At 45.0% G+C, this 17,556-nt stretch overlaps 1 protein-coding gene across 7 annotated transcripts in view; it reads right to left on the bottom strand.

Annotated features, from left to right (window-relative positions):
- Positions 1-16,715, bottom strand: part of LOC309327760 (palmitoyltransferase ZDHHC11-like) — a 31,052-nt gene extending 14,337 nt beyond the window's left edge. The window contains exons 1-3 of one of the 7 annotated variants that reach the window (XM_081837234.1): positions 9,329-10,500; positions 8,633-8,756; positions 6,747-6,856 (exon numbers count right to left, since the gene is read on the bottom strand). In XM_081837234.1, coding sequence (XP_081693360.1) covers positions 6,747-6,764 — 18 coding nt within the window. In that variant the 5' untranslated portion in view covers positions 6,765-6,856; positions 8,633-8,756; positions 9,329-10,500. Of the gene's footprint in view, positions 1-6,746; positions 6,857-7,245; positions 7,433-7,455; positions 7,536-8,632; positions 8,757-9,265; positions 10,501-11,127; positions 11,219-16,510 lie in introns of those variants that run through there. The other 6 variants (XM_081837237.1, XM_081837239.1, XM_081837235.1 and 3 more) reach the window with 6 other exon arrangements.
- Between the last annotated feature and the right edge of the window lie 841 nt (positions 16,716-17,556).

Here is a 17,556-nt window from a genome sequence, read left to right as displayed (position 1 = left end):
TTAAAAATAGCCAGTGTGCTTTCTAGGCCGAGAAAGAAAGAAACAACAGCGACACACAGGGCACACTGTGGGACGGGAAACAGGTCTCAGACACTGCATCTTGCTCGTTCACAATTCTGCAAGAATGTTACATCACCCACCCACGTCCCACCACTGCTTTGAGGTTTCCCTACACAACCACACAAATACAAGATGGGTAACACCTGGCTTGAGAGCAGTACATGTGAAAAGGATCTAGGAGTCTTGGTTGACCACAAACTTGACATGAGCCAACAGTGTGACGCGGCAGCTAAAAAAGCCAATGCAATTCTGGGCTGCATCAATAGGAGTATAGCATCTAGATCAAGGGAAGTAATAGTGCCACTGTATTCTGCTCTGGTCAGACCTCACCTGGAGTACTGTGTCCAGTTCTGGGCACCACAGTTCAAGAAGGACACTGACAAACTGGAACGTGTCCAGAGGAGGGCAACCAAAATGGTCAAAGGCCTGGAAACGATGCCTTATGAAGAATGGCTAAGGGAGCTGGGCATGTTTAGCCTGGAGAAGAGGAGGTTAAGGGGTGATATGATAGCCATGTTCAAAGCTATAAAAGGATGTCACATAGAGGAGGGAGAAAGGTTGTTTTCTGCTGCTCCAGAGAAGCGGACACGGAGCAATGGTTCCAAACTACAAGAAAAAAGATTCCACCTAAACATTAGGAAGAACTTCCTGACAGTAAGAGCTGTTTGACAGTGGAATTTGCTGCCAAGGAGTGTGGTGGAGTCTCCTTCTTTGGAGGTCTTTAAGCAGAGGCTTGACAACCATATGTCAGGAGTGCTCTGATGGTGTTTCCTGCTTGGCAGGGGGTTGGACTCGATGGCCCTTGTGGTCTCTTCCAACTCTATGATTCTATGATTCTAACCAAGTGGTATACAAATTTTAAGAAATAAATCACTTGCACCAAGAGACACACAAAATGCTCTTATTGATGTGGCAGGTACCCTTAGGGCAAAAGGCGCATCATTTGTCAAGCTTTCAAATCTCTAGTAAATGCAAAGCTTTTGAGATATGGCAATTAAAAGTTAATTATTTCCTTGTGGTTTTGATAATCCAGAAAGGGAAAAAAAATCTGCTTTCCTAAAGCAGATGGCAAAATAGAGCTAAGCAGTGCTCCTTCCCAAGACGAGTGTAAGAATATAAATTCAAGACTACGGAATAAAAAGTTTCATTGTGGTTTGCACATTACTCATCTCAAGTCACACATTAATTGAAGGTCAACTCTGCCCTTCTCCTGATCAGATTTACTTCCTGATTAGGTTTAGGTCATATCCGGCTGTGGAAGTTCAGTTAGGATTAGGTGTGCCACGTGCTAGAGGTGGAAGTGTTTTCGGCCCCCTCAATATCGGCTGGCAGGGGGCTGGGCCCCCTCAATGCTGAGGGCATGGAGAAGGCCAAGCATGGAGCCAAGGGTGGCCCAATTCAGTGGGTGACTCCTCTTAAGCATGAGAAAGGACTGGGCTCTGCCATCGGCTTCCTCCCGATGATGTGACGTCGCATGCATGATGTCACACATGCACATCGGGCACATGACGGTGTGTGTGCGTAACGTCACACAAGTGAAACGCACTCCAGGGCCCCACAATCTTAGGTGCAGGGTGGTGTCTCTGGTTAGGATGGTCCACCCCTAGAGGCTAATGAATCTGGATGGTTTTCTGATGCCTCTTTTCCAGCTAACCCTGGTGAAGTTATTGAATTTAGAGATGGCCCAGGAAGTTGACCTAGAGGCCTGGTTCACATGTCTTGGTAGGGTGAACTAGGACTTACGGGGACAGGCTTCCAGAAGGGAACCTGCAGCTGCTTTGTTCCTCCCTAGTCTCTCTCACTCCTGTGCTAACTCCATAAAGGCAGCACATTTTTCATCAAGAATTGTCAAAGAAATTCACTCACCGTCACAAGATATTTGAAACGTTACATAAATCATTGAATTATCTCCTGCAGGGACAGCCAGTGTATGCCCTCCAGATGTGGACTACAACTCCCATCATCCTGCATGGCCAATCATAGTCATGGATGATGGGCAATGTAGTCCTGCAATTTCTGGAAGGCACCACACGGACTAACTCTGCTCTCCTGCAATAAATATATTTTTCCTTGTGCATGCTACTACAAAAATGGTAACCAAATGCTTTTTTCAGAACATGATCAAACATTTTTGAGAAGTGTAGTAAAGAGCCTTGCATCTCATGCAACCCAAGCCTGTTTTAAACAAGCAGCGCAGGATTCTTAGCCTCGTTCTTAGTCCTACATTTTCCTGCCACCATTCATCAATGAACACCAGCAAGCCTTTGAGAGTCGCTCTCTCCCGTTTACATAATGGCATTAGACAATCTATGAGAAAGCATGCCTAGGTAGCTCTAGGGAACAAAGATTTTTTTGGGTGCATAATGCAAGGAAGTGACCAAAGGACTCATCAGTGCTTTTAAAACCTATACCTACATTGTTCTGTGTTCAATAAGACATGACGTTATTCCCATTTGCTGGAAGTCTCCCCACGGCACAAGAGATGCGTCTCCGATGCAATTACTGCACAATAAAGAACAAGCATTTGCAACACTCCTCTCCCTACGCTGATTGAATCCTGCACTATGTCTTCAAAAGCCGATTTCTCTCACCATAACGAACCTGCAGTCAAGAATGCAGCAAATGTCCCCCTGGTGGTATGGTGGGTTTTCTCTTTTACTTTTTGGTTTTCAAAAAATCTCTTATTTAAAGCATTGCCCAAACATACATTCATTGTCTTTCCTCTTGTTTACAATACACAACATTACCTGATTATCAGCTATTATTCTCATAGATTGATTGCCCCCTTTTTAATACAAAGAAGAGAACAAGAAGCACATCCAACATTTCTTTAATGAGCATAGGGACATTCCATCTCATAATGATAATTTTACTATTTATACCCCACACATCTTACTGGGTTGTCCCAGCCACTCTGGGCAGCTTCCAACATATATATATATAAAAAAAATAACATTAATTATTTTTTTAAAAATCCCTATACAGGATTGCCTTCAGACAGCTCAGAGGTTGGAGAACTCCATTCCCTCCAACATTTCTCCAATAAAAATAGGGACATCCTAAGGAAAAATATGGGATGCGGGTGGCGCTGTGGGTAAAACCTCAGCGCCTAGGACTTGCCGATCGCATGGTCGGCGGTTCGAATCCCCATGGCGGGGTGAGCTCCCGTCTTTCGGTCCCAGCTCCTGCCCACCTAGCAGTTCGAAAGCACCCCTAAGTGCCAGTAGATAAATAGGTACTGCTTTATAGCGGGAAGGTAAACGGCGTTTCCGTGTGCTGCGCTGGTGCTGGCTCGCCAGAGCAGCTTCGTCACGCTGGCCACGTGACCCGGAAGTGTCTCCGGACAGCGCTGGCCCCCGGCCTCTTAAGTGAGATGGGCGCACCAACCCCAGAGTCAGACACGACTGGCCCGTACGGGCAGGGGTACCTTTACCTTTAAGGAAAAGTGGGACATTCTGGATCAAATTAGAAACTTCTAAATGGCTTCTCTAAATCTGGGACATCCCTGGAAAATAGAGACACTTGGGAGGGTCTGGAATGAAAATAAAATAAAGTAACTTCCTACCAACAAAATTCCCTTATATCTCAGGTCATGTGTGATAGATTATGATTGATGTCTCAGATGTATTGTAGTCCATATACATATATGATATTAGAAAAGAAGAGTTCCATTGAATGCTTAATTATAGTGTTATACCACAGTAATTTACTAGGAATATTCAGATGGCTAATTACATCTGTTGTAATTAGGGTGGGAGAAGAAACAGATGCTCCCAGGTGAGAGCTGGGGACACACATCTTTTTCTGTATGGGACAAAAGTTGGAATATACTTGTGAGAGAGAATCTTGTATCTTCCTTCCTTTTCCTTTTTCAATATTCTTTGTGTGGGTTGGTGTGTCTTTTATCTTATTGTGAAAATGTTAAAGAAAACTTTAATGAAAAGTAATTTTTGTACAACCCAGTTTGGTAATCAAGTATGTAAAAATAATAGATTGTTCTCATATTAAATAATCCCTGTGATACTGGTATTGTTCCAGCTTTCAGAAAAGCACTTGCAAAAATGCAGAAGAGATCTATTCATACAACTGTAAATTGTGCGAGCTAGTGACTTCTAGTGGTGAGCTGCGTGAACTTTTACAAGACAGTTATCACGTGTTACACGGAGATGAAAATGCAGAAGTTAAAACTTCTTCTCCATAAAATGCATGCTTTAATACCACTATGGTTTCTGTCATCTCTTGTGACAGAAGAGAGTTCTAATTGTCATCAAAGCTTCCCCCAACCAGACTGTGGGTCTCAACACTCCAAGTGAAATACCGAAAACCTCCCTAATAGTCACTGGGCTGGTTCACACACAATGTTAAACTATGACTGAGCACTACACACGGACAAGTGTTGATCTCACAAGCCCCCTGCCTCTCACCTCTTTCTCTCACACTCTGGTTAGCATTTATCAAATCAAATCAATCTTTATTACGGTCCAGAGGCCCAACAAATCGTTACAAAGCAATGCACAATTCAGACAGCCTACCTCCAGGTTAAACAAGCATTTTGTTCAAAAGATAGGGATCATTGGTTCTTGCAACCACCAATAAAAACTTTGCCACTGCTAATGTTCTAGCGTTTGTCTGGTCTTCCAATAGGAACCTTATTGTCCTATCAATAGGTTTAAAAGGTGTCTGGTTAAAAAAAGGAAATACAAAAAAAAACCCCTACCTGGCATTTGACTCTATCTGAAAACAATTTTTAATAAGTTGTTTAAGGGGCAGAAATTTCCCTTCATCCTTGGCAAATGAAATTATGTCGACCACAGGATCAGATTTTAAAGAAAGAATAGTTTTTAATACAGTGGTACCTCGGGTTACAGATGCTTCAGGTTACAGACTCCACAAACCCAGAAATAGTACCTCAGGTTAAGAACTTTGCTTCAGGATGAGAACAGAAACCGTGCGGCGGCAGCACAGTGACAGCGGGAGGCCCCATTAGCTAAAGTGGTACCTCAGGTTGAGAACAGTTTCAGGTTAAGAACGGACATCTGGAATGAATTAAGTTCTTAACCAGAGGTACCACTGTAGTCTTGATGCCTCACATTAACTGACACCACGTAGCAGTGCCCAAACATGCAGTGTTCAGAGGTGGAAAATGCCCTCACAGCATGGTTAAACATCAGGAAAGGTGAAATACTTGGACTGTGGTCAGCACTGAAACAGGTAACAGGCCAGTTCTGAGTAAAGTGTTTTAACTGGAACTTGGCAGATGACTGTTAGTGTGCAATAAGCACCAGGCATTTTAGGGAGTCCAACACGCAACTCCACTTCCACCCCAAGATGCCATTTCAGTTTCCGTATACAAGAATCTGGCAGGCAGTTGCACAAGTGCTGATGATGCATGATTTATCCCCCCCCCCCAAAAAAAGATCCAGAGTTATTATGATCACAAGAGATGAGAACACTATAGAATCTTAGAAAGAGTCAGTCATACATTCCTCAGTTATGGGAAGATTAAGCCATCAGCTCTGCCCCAATTAAGAGCTCTTTCAAACTCATAAAAGTAGTCAAATATGATGATCATTTAGCTTATGTCTTTCTCTTAAGAGCATGGAGGAAGTTATTGATTGTTGCTACAGCCAAATGCAAGGAAGTGTTTTGTCCTCTTGAATGACAGTTTCAATACGAAGTCCGCTCTCCAAGGCACTTCATTTTTGTTTCTTAACTACAGCGACTGCAACACTCACTAATTGCTTTTAAAAACTGAAACGTAATCCTGCACCTCTGTTCTGGAGGTTTGCCTGACACCGACTTGCTTTTCAAACACACTTTTATTTCCACAGCCCTTTGTATCTTAGCTTGTTTGTACCTTTTCTGAAGCTTTCTGTGCTATTTTTCTAGTCTACTTTTTGTACGTTTTGTTGCATACTTATTGTATTCTGACTCTGTAAGCTGCCCTGGGAACTCGTCTTTCTGGAGGGAAGGTGTTATTTTCCAGAAAAGGGATTTTTTCACTGTTGAGAGAATGAAAGGAAAAGAAAACCCTGGGAGTTTTGGGAGAATTTTCTCTAGTTCTTTGTGGAATCTTACCAATAGGCACCTTCTTACCTTTAAAAGTATCCTGGCGTCAGATGCATAACCTTTGCTAGTAACTTGATATGGCAGAAAGGTTATCTGCAGTTTAGCATGGTAAACCATTAAGGAAAGTGCAGGTGCTCCTCAGATATTTGTGATGGAAGCTCACAAATTAAAAACAAAATGTACGTAACTGAAAAGGCAGCTATTTCAGCATATTAACCCCTCCTAGTATATCTGTTCCCAGAATCCTCTGTAAATGTGCAGCTTCTGTTTCCTAGCAAGCAAGTTGATGTGAGAGTATTCCTTGATGGTTGAAATATACGGAAAAGCTGGGAAATGTCAGTATCTGCCCACAAACAGATGGTAATGTTTCAGAGCAACTAAGTTTATAAGTGAGCAGTTTATAAAGCTTATAAGTGAGCAGCTACTGAGTGAAACATATTTGTTGATGAAGTAAAGCAGAATTTCCCCAAATTTCTGCCTTCCATCTCACTTGCTTACTTTCAGAAATGGTACAATGCTAATTCTTCTGCTTCTGTCCTAAGAGAGCCCTCAGTATACAGTGCCAGTAATTCAGTGAAAAGCCCAAAGTTCAGGATAATTTCTTTTTTTTGACTTACGTCTGCGATGTTCAGCATGTTCTCCTGGCCAGGCCGCTGCTCCCTCGCTTCCCAGGGCCGTGCAGAAAGAGGTTTGGATGAGCTCTGCAACTCCGGTGGGATCTTTCCCCCTGTGGGTCAAAATATCATGTAGTATTTATTACCTGAAAGTTGGGCATTTAAAGGATCTGTCTCTGTCAGCATGGCCTTTCACAACTTTTAGAAAGACTTGCTTAGTTTCTTTTTAACAGAGCAACTCCCTTTGTAGCTATGGAAACCGTTTCCACTCCACTTCTTGGCAAGGCAGTGGTTCTCCTGGGTCCTACAGAGGAAGTGGTTCAAGCAGCTGTCATCTACCTGCAAAACTTTGGTTTGTCAGGATTATGACAGAAACCCACCAATTTCCTATTAGAGGTAATGGTCAGAAAAACAAACTTTTAATAAGATTTCTGAGCAACCAAAAGCCAGCCGCCACCACCATAGATGAACTGCCTAATACAAAACAGCAGAAAATACCCACCTCACCAAGGTGTGGTTACTGAGTGCTTCTCTGATACGAAATCAGACAAACATTAGTTGACACAAGATTTTCAGAATGAACTTCTCCAAGCAGGAGACCTACGACTGGAGGCAGGGAGACCTGCTAGCTTTTTCTTTTGTTTTTACCAGGCTGTACTTCTTTAACAACAGCATGCTATGCAGATATTAGAAGATATGTGAAGACTTTTACCTGATTTCCCCCCAAGATCAAGCTTTTGTTAAAGGCACAGAAGCAAGTCTGACTGTGTTTTCCTTACCAGTTTTCCACTCAAGCAACGACAGGTGAGCTGTGGGGCCTTAAAGCCTTTAACCATTTTAAATATTTGTTTTGGCGTTCTTTAAAATAATATACATTGCTGACTTCTGCAAGTATTTGCTAAGGATTTGTGCCATGGCATGATTTGCAGTCCAGCGCTTCGCAGTAATTGCGAATGGGATCACAGCCTCAGTCCTATTAATTCTGCTGAGGGACTATGACCATCTCAATTTTCCAACCCCACTTATTTATGAGTGAGCCCCATTGAATTCAATAGGACTTACATAGTTAGGGTTCCAACCTAAGTAACTCTGAGAAATGTTTGGAATCTTCAGGTGAAACCCATAATTCATATTACAGTGGTGCCCCGCAAGACGAATGCCTTGCAAGACGAAAAACCCGCTAGACGAAAGGGTTTACCGTTTTTGAGGCGCTTCGCAAGACGAATTTCCCTATGGGCTTGCTTTGCAAGACGAAAACGTCTTGCGAGTCTTGCGATTTTTTTTCACTCCCCCCCCCTTTTCCTAAGCCGCTAATAGGGTTGCTTCGCAAGACGAAAAAAACGCTAGACGAAGAGACTCGCGGAACGGATTCTTTTCGTCTTGCGAGGCACCACTGTATTCTAGAGTGGTTGTATTATAGTTAATAGAACTACCTCGGTGTACACAGGTTGTGAACTGCAGTATTAACAGGGCCACTTAAACATTTGTGATTCACATCCTGTCAACAGGTAGCTGCCCCAAAAGAGGTTCAGGGACATAGGAAGCTGTCTTCTACCCAGCCACACCCTTGGATCACCTTACTCAGCAGCTCAGCAGTATTTCAGGCAGGAATCTTTCCCAGCCTCTGCCTGGAGATACTATGGGTTGGACCATAGCTGTCAACATTTCCCCTTTTTTAAGGGAAATTCCCTTATTCCGAATAGGATTCCTCGCAAGAAAAGGGAAAAATTGACAGCTATGGTTTGGACCTGGAACCTTCTGCATGGAAAGCACTTGCTCCACCACTGAGCTATGACCCCTCCCAATTCCTGCAGGTTTCATCCAGGATCAGCCCCGTAACAATATTGGGGTATTACTTTTCAGCTAAAATGATTCTTAAAGCTGTTCACTTTAATAAAACGAGGTTTATAGGACGATCATATTGGCTTCACAGTAACATATCAGGAATATCTGGTGACAACACATGGACTGGAAATTTGTCTGGTGAGCAGACCTTGGAAAATCCTCTGAAACCTTGCAAAAGGCAACCAAGGAAGGAATAAATGCTCTTATTTGTCCAATCTCTTTCCCCTCCTTCCCTCCCTGACACCATCGCTTCTGGCAGACCAGCAAAGCACAAAACAAGTAAGGCTGGTTTAAGGCTGCTTACTGTATTTGTTTACAATTACTATATGCAGGTCCACCTGTTTGGATATCTGAATCTGCAGCGACTATAGCAAGGCTTCGGTACTAATTCCTTGCCTTCCATTAAGTGAATTTTAATTTAATGAGCATTTGGAAGCGTGTAACAGTTTGTGCCTCCTGAATGAATAAAACCTTTATTTTCTTTGACACTTTATGTACTTTTAACTCTGGGACTGGAGGCATCTGTTAGTGATACATGATAATAAACCTCTATACATGTATGATGTTCTAAGTGCACTGAAAGAAATGCAGGTGTCAAATAATGATCCAAAAAAGTCTCTAGACATAATTCATCCTCCCACCAGCTGTATTAGTACCAGGCAACTCCTATATACTACATCTACAGCTAATCTTCCTCTCCCCAGGTATCCAAAATTTACTGAATGTGGAATAAAAACAACCTGTGGCTGGAAGACCTCCATCTGGTCCGGAAGGGCCGTGTCTGCCTCTTTTTGGAATGTTGGAGCTGTGAAAACTGGAGCAGTCGTCATGGCAACCAACTGACAAGGGACTTACCTGAAGAACTTAAGGTGTTAGGGTCAGGACATTTTGTGACCTATTAAAAAAACCTCCTCAATCTTTACACCCCACCTAGTCCTGCAAACCTTGCTGTTTCCTCGTAACTTGGTAATACTGGTATTTTTCAAAATGAAGGAGTGCGACACTTTGGGCACCTTGACCTGCATGGCAGTTATTTTGCATTAATAAAAACTAAGATCTTTCAAAATTAGATTGAGGAATATATTTGTTTTTACTTACAAGCTTTTATAAACCACTTGCTCTTTTGAAAATCTCTACAGTTACCTTCATAATAAAAAGGGCCTACAGGAAAAGTAGCACTTTTAACTGTGCTTCTTACCACTTTATGGCAAAGACGAGAACCGCCAGTCCTCTGATCCCCAGCCATACTAATAGAATTTAGAAATTAGAAATACTAATTTCCTTCACTTTTATTTAGAGAGATTCCCTTCCTCAAACACAGACAGGCGGTATTTTTCACTGAGCTCCACAAGTTAATCACAAAATGCCACTTTAAGATATCTATCGGAGCTTTGGTTATATCATTCTCTTCTGCTATGTTCTCTTGGGTCGCTTTTCTCTCCGTTGTGCCCTTCTTCCTTTTCCCTCCAATATCGCAATTACTTTGCTGTGTCCCACAGAAATGAAATGGAAATCAAAGGCACTGGAAGGGTCACCTCCCACTGAGAGTGCACTGACCTCACTGCTGACTTCATAATGTTTGACTTTGGGCTAAATGACATCACACAGCTGGGAAGGCAGCAAACTACACAAACCTTAACAGCGCAACACTTAAAACATGTGCCCGTCCACTTTTCCAGGAATAGAAACGGTTCACTTTCCACAGCCTGTTGCTAAAAGGTAGGCTCCTCTACAAACTCACAGCCCTATGGTTATATTGTGGAATCAGTTATTATGATTTATAATTGCTTGCACAGCTACTCAATGTGTGACGGGGTTCAATTTTCCAAGTGTAAGAAAACTCAATAAAGATAATTTACAAAAAAGTAATAAATAATTCCCATGTCAACAACTGCAGATCCAGGACTCCCCCCCCCCCAACATCTAATAATCCTTCATTCAATTCTGTACTGAAGACAGGTTGGTATGTACAGTACCAGGTCACATCCATACTGTATCGGTGTGTTAAGTTTTATTGGTTTTCAGCAAATTATAAACATAGCACATAACTTCTCCTGTTCCCCCTTCCCTTCTTCCTTCCTCCCGGAACAGATGATCAGTTTATCATTTGTGAATTTGGCGGGTGCTAATAATTAGAAAGTCCTTGAGAAAATCATATACATCACAGGGATATCCACAAATAACCCCCTCATCTTGCCCCTGGCCCCACCCCCGGTCTCTTACATCTCAGCCTGTTACCCCTTTTATATTAACTGATTGTATGTTAGTCCACTTGTCTACTTGTCTATTCCCTGCTTCAATAATGCCACTGAGGCATCTAGGAAAACCCCTTAAAACACAGCCCAGATGCAAGAAAAATGACCGCCTAATTCCAACACTCTGTAAAAGCCATCAGTCAACAATGCCTGTCCAGCTCAGCAACCCAAGAACACCCAGGAACCATCATCAGCACAACTCCCAACCGTAACACACCCCACTCCAAAAGGACGCCAAGCAGACACCAAACCAAAACCATATGGGAGAGCGAGATGACACCAACCAGGGAGATGGCAAACAGCGCTGAGACCACAGCACCCCTTCAAGATGATGACCACCCAACAACGAAACGAGATCTGAGGGAAATGGAAATGAGATTAGCGGAAATATTGAAGGCCACAGCGGCTCCCCTGCAGATATTAATCAACGATCTAACCTCCAAAGTGGAAGCTCTAGAGAACAACTGCAACACCTTGTGGGGGCAAATTAACAAAGACCTAAGGAGATGGAACAACACGAACTTCACTCTCTCAGACAAAATAACCATGATCAAAATGATCACCCTCCCAAAACTAGCCTACCTATTCCAAACCCTCCCAATCTGGATCCCCCAACCCAACTCTGAAAATGGCAGAAAAAACTACACTTATTTATCTTCTCACACAAAAAGCCAAGAATAAGCCCCAAATATCTGCACCTCCCCTCCTCAGAGGGAGGATGGGGAATCCCCAACATAGAAGCATATTACATTGCCAACCAAATATGCCACATAATCCCCTATATACTAGAAGATGAGACAAAATAATGGATACACCTAGAGAGGGACACAATGGAAAATACCTGCACCACAGCATACCCATTCCTTCCAAACAACACTCACCAGGTACACACACAGAGACCATGCTCAAAGCATGGAAAACAGAAATAGGCAAACTGTCCCCAACACCATCCCCACTAATTCCCCTGGCACACCACCCACTATTCCATCACGCAACACAAAACCTCCAAATAAAAACCTGGCAAACCAAAGGCCTATATTGCCTAACAGACTTCTATAAAAATAACAAACCCTTGTCAACACAAGAAATACAAGACAAACTAGAGGACACCCAATTGCCCTGGTTAACACTCCACCAATTACATGCCCTCTTAAACAACCCAGTAGTAAAATCAACAGCAACTGGGCCCCTGACAACCTTTGAAAACCTCCTAACAACAAAGGGACACGGCAAAGGGATGGTATCCGCAATATACAAAATATTACTCCAAAACCCCACGAACCCCCTAGACATAATAAAAAAAAAATGGGAAGATGACATAGGCTATGAGATTAACTCCACTCAGTGGACCAGAATGTGGTCTAAACCCTCCTTTAAATCCATATCAACGAGAAGGAGAGAACTCACTCTGAAACTCACCTACAGGTGGTAACTAACACCAAGGAAATTAGTGCTAATACGCCCAGGAACCTCATCAAAATGCTGGAGAGGGTGCACCCCCACAGGCACATACCTCCACATGTGGTGGGAGTGCCCCCAAACCCAACTATTCTGGACAACAGCCATGTGAGAAGCCAAGTTACAGGGAACCAGGCAGAGGGCCTTCTCGGTAGTGGCACCCGCCCTGTGGAACACCCTTCCACCGATGTCAAAGAGAACAACTACTACTGGACTTTTAGAAGACATCTGAAGGCAGCCTTGTTTATGGAAGCTTTTAATGTTTGATGGATTACTGTATTTTAATGTTTTTTTGGAAGTCTCCCAGAGTGGCTGGGGAGGCCTAGCCAGATGGGCGGGGTATAAATAATAAATTTATATTATTATTATTATTATTATTATTATTATTATTATTATTATTATTACAAGCAATATGTCAAATAACTAAGCAAGTATTAGAAACCACGCCAGAACTGGCCCTACTAAACATATTCCAAGAGAATAATGCTCACTCATATCACAAAGAACTCATAACCCACTATTCTCAGCAGCCAGAAACATCATAGTCAGATACTGGAGAGACCTGTCAGGAGTAAGAATGGACCAAATAGTATGGGAAACAGCCCTACTAGAAAAATTAACCAATAAACTGAAACTGACACAGGGACAAATAGAAGAAGATACCTTCACCCCTGTATGGCTCCTCTTTATCACATACACAGCCCAACAAGACAATGACAAGAACACGCCTGTGGCTTTCGTACACAGACCCCGGTCGTTTCACGGACTATTGACCTGTACACCACTCCAGCGCCGAGGGCCTTCTGGAGGTTCCCTCATTGCGAGAAGCAAAGCTACAGGGAACCAGGCAGAGGGCCTTCTCGGTAGTGGCACCCGCCCCGTGGAACGCCCTCCCATCAGATGTCAAAGAGAACAACTATTACCAGACTTTTAGAAGACATCTGAAGGCAGCCCTGTTTAGGAAAGCTTTTAATGTGTGACATTTTAATGTATTTTTGGTCTTTGTTGGAAGCCGCCCAGAGTGGCTGGGAAAACCCAGCCAGATGGGCGGGGTACAAATAATGAATTATTATTATTATTATTATTATTATTATTATTATTATTATTATTACTTTATCCTTCCACTTACACCAATTTTGTGGGGAAAACCCCAGGGTTTCCCAGTGAAGTATTGAGTCTCAGACGAATGCCTCGCAAGACGAAAAACTTGCTAGACGAAAGAGTTTTCTGTTTTTTGAGGTGCTTCGCAAGACGAATTTCCCTATGGGCTTGCTTCGCAAGACGAAAACGTCTTGCGAGTTCTTGCTAGTTTGTTTCCTTTTTCTTAAAGCCGCTAAGCCGCTAATAGCCGTGCTTCGCAAGACGAAAAAACCGCAAGACGAAGAGACTCGCGGAACGGATTAATTTCGTCTTGCGAGGCACCACTGTACATTAAGCAAAACTGAAACCTCACCTCCCACCCCCACCCCCCCTGGCCCCCTCCACCTCTTTCCCCCCTTTTCTTCCTAATGTAACCCTAATGTCTCAACAAATGAAACTGACCTATGGAAAATGTAACTTGAAAAAAACTTTAATAATAATAATAATAATAATAAAGAAAAGGTGTTGCAGTGGAGGAGGGCAGGGGAAATAAAACTCCTGGCACTCATTCTTTCTTGCTACAGAACTAAAAGATTTCTCTGCTTTTCTCCTTTTTCTCTTGGGTGGTGTGTTCAGTGGTCACCCTCAGGGGAAACGGGAAATGGACTGATCAGAACCAGTCTATGACATCAGCTCAGAATCCCAACCTCACTGGGCACTTGAGGCCCAGCCTTGGCTCAAGAGCCCTGGGGTGGCTTAGCTGCGACAGAATCAGAAAAACTGGTGCCTAAATTTATTTTTAAAATCACGACATATTAGACAGTGAGAAAGCGGGAGTGACAATCAGCAAAGTCTGAAGATTAATGGCTGGGGAAATGGCGAGAGGAACAACAGGCAGCCTCCGGAGGAGGAAGGCGGAAAGCAAGAAGGAGACCACGTTGTACAGCTCTACTAAGTCCTGAATGGCTGCAGGAAGAGGAAGAGGAAGAGGGGTCTCTACAAGAGCTGTCATGTGACAAAGACACATGACAGCCGAAGCAGCCAAGCAGGACTGCACAATCATTTGGGCCTACTAAAGTGACTCAGGCTAACTGCTAACTGCGGAGTCGCTCTGGCATCTGACTCATTCTCCTTATAAGTGGCAGCCATTTTCTCTCTGTGTTCTCAGTCTGCCTCAGTTGTGAGCTCATTCAAGCTCTTATTCTTACACTTCTTACTTTACGCTGCGAGTCAAGAGCAGCCTGGCACCATCCCAGATGATAATAGCAGCCAAGGGCCGCCCCACAATAACTCACCTGCGGAGGGGCTGTGGCCCCCGTCTGGCGACAACAAAGAAGAACACCCGGAGCCCAGAGTGAATGAGGGCCTCCCTTCTGACACTACGCAGCAGATCACAAGGCTTACTACCTGGGTGATGACCATGATGAGGAAACGCCCCTGAGTGGCTCAGGCATTTCCACGGGCTACTGCCCCTGCAGTGGGACCGATGAGGAGTTCCCCCGCTACCAGCCCCCCGGGTGCCCGGAGGACAGAGAGAGTGGGGACCCCCAACCAGGCAGGAAGAGGATCCCCCCACAAAGGGGCAGGGACCCCACCACAGGCCTCCGTCGCCTCTCACAGCAGCCAACGTGGGCCGGAAGTGGCCCCCAAAAGAGGGGAAATCAAGGGGGCTTGGAGAAGGAGACGGCCGCAGGAGGGGAGCTGAAGTCCCAGCTGCAGAACCAGAACCAGCCCCCTCTGCCCAGCCGAGGGAAGAAGGTCATCCACGTTTGTGACACTGACAGCATGGAGGCTGCTGGGGATGCCAGGAGAAGTACCCCCCTGCAGCCCTCCAAGCATGGAAGTGCAAAAAAAGAGAAAAAAAACACCTTCAATGGGCAGATGAACAAGACCAGAGCTCTCTGCCCCACGACCCAGGAGGCGAAGCAGCTGCAGGAAAAGAAAGAGGAAATGGGGTCTCCACAAGAGCAGCCTGGCATCCCAGAAGATAATAGCAGCCAAAGGCCACCCCACAATAATTCACTTGCAGATGCTGCAAAGGGTCTGTGGCCCCCGTCTGGCGACAACAAAGAAGACCTGGAGCCTAGAGTGAATGAGGCCAGTGTGAAAAAGAATATTCAGAAGACCCCCTTGTGCCTTGGCCCCCATTCCCTCGTCTCCTGCGTCTGGAAGGTCTTCAAAAAAGTGCCACCACCAGAACCCAGCACCAGCGGGGTGCAAGCAGAGAGGAGGCTGTTCGGCATGCGGCTGAGGATTCGCCAACACAGCAGCTGCGTGCATCCAGAGGCACTTTGAGGATGAGGAAACGCCTCTGCTTCCCCTGCCACTAGCCCTCTGGGTGCCCCCAGGACAGGGATGGTGGGTACAGTGGGTGCCAGCCGGCGGAGCTGGGAGTGATCCAGGGGCGCTCGCAGCTGGCCGCCTCTCCATGGACTGGGCAAGGCGAAGCAGGCGGGCGCCGGAGCTGGGGGGGGAGGGGTTGACCGCTCCCCTCCCCAGGGTGGCACCTTTGGTGCGGGTTGGCGCTGTGGGGCTTCTCTCCCCCACCCCCTAGCAGCCCATTCTCTTGCATTCCCTGCTGTTGTACCACCTGACCTTACTACGCCACTGGGAGTGAGCAGTGGCGTAGCGTGGGGGGTGCAGGGGGGGCCGGCCGCACCGGGCGCAACATCTGGGGTTAGGGCAAATCCACGGGTTAGGGGGCGCAAATCCACGGGTTAGGGGGCGCAAATTACTTGCCTTGCCCCGGGTGCTGACAACCCACGCTACGCCACTGGGAGTGAGGGCTTGGGGATGCTGACACGAAGTCATCTGCGATTTGGGGCAGCAGTGGGGAGTGTTAACGAGGGTGGGCTGCTTGGGGGGGAGAGGGAGGGGGGCCCTGTAGCGCCGGTCCGCATTGGGGGTGTTGTTTTGGGGAGGGGGCGGGACCTCCAGGGGACGGGCTGTGCTTCCCACCAGGTGCTTTGTCACCCCCCCCCCATGATGGCGCATGGGGCGGCCCGCGCCCACCTTGCTCTGCCCCTGCTTACTCCACCTTGGTGTACACTGCCTGCCAAACAATAACATGAACCAAATGTCGTCAAACGACGATTATCAGGGATTTGCCTCTTCTGACTTACCACTTACCTGTTTAATCCCTCGTCTGACGTCTCGTTTTCATTGTTCTGTATGGAAATTAAAAGGTATAAATGTAAGAATCTTCTTTTGTTCTGGGTTCTCCTCCGTCACCTGTTTGTTATGTGAGTGGGAACCCTGTTGCCAACAGTCCTTGTTTTGTAATAAAGTTCAGGCTTATAGCCCCTTTACTTTTCATAAAAATAATAATAAATGCATTAAAAAAAGAAAATCATATATAGTAAAAGGTTATCATATTTCAATAAAACCATCCATGTCACGTGTGCAGTCCAAAGCGTGCACTCTTGGTCAACTTTTCAACTGAAACAATTGTCCATGCATTGTGTTGCCATTGTGTGATGTGTAGGTGTCACTTTCCAATTCTGCACTGAGTAGTTGTGCCACCAAAAGAAAAGTAACAGTTCCTTACTAGTAGGTTAGTTCAAATAAATATGTGAAATTCAGGTCCTAGCAAAGTCCTCTTGACACTCTGATCCCACCCTCCCCATCCCCTGCATTCTTATTTCTGTTTCCTGTGCACCAAGATTTCCTGGAGTCGTTTCCTTTCCCTTTGCTTATCTTCACCCTTAATGCTACCCTGCCTCTTTTAACCACATTGGTTCTTTTCTCTGACAGCTTCTTCCTCAGCCTGCCCTCAAGCCGGAATTTCATCACTCAGGCCTTATCCAGACTTCCTTTTGTACCATGTTTTCCAGGCACAGGTCCATGCTTTAAAAGCTGTTTCTGAGCAGGGTTTTGTTTTTGTTTTGGTTCCAGTACTTTCTCCCAGAAAACCCACATTTGACTTCTGAATTTGAACAAACAGCAATCTGCAGAAAACTTGCTTAGAGACCTTTAAAGCCCAGACCTATGCCTAGAAACACAGCACAAAAGGAAGTCTTGGATTAGCTCTCAGATAGAGCTGTTGGATGTGAGAGCCCGTGTGGTGTAGTGATTAAGAGCGGTAGTCTCGTAATCTGGGGAACCGGGTTCGAGTCTCCGCTCCTCCACATGCAACTGCTGGGTGATCTTGGGCCAGTCACACTTCTTTGAAGTCT

This window comes from Podarcis erhardii, assembly GCF_964252035.2.
Source record: "Podarcis erhardii genome assembly, chromosome: 13".
NCBI classification, from domain to species: domain Eukaryota; kingdom Metazoa; phylum Chordata; class Lepidosauria; order Squamata; family Lacertidae; genus Podarcis; species Podarcis erhardii.
This window is presented reverse-complemented; position numbering and strand designations above follow the sequence as displayed.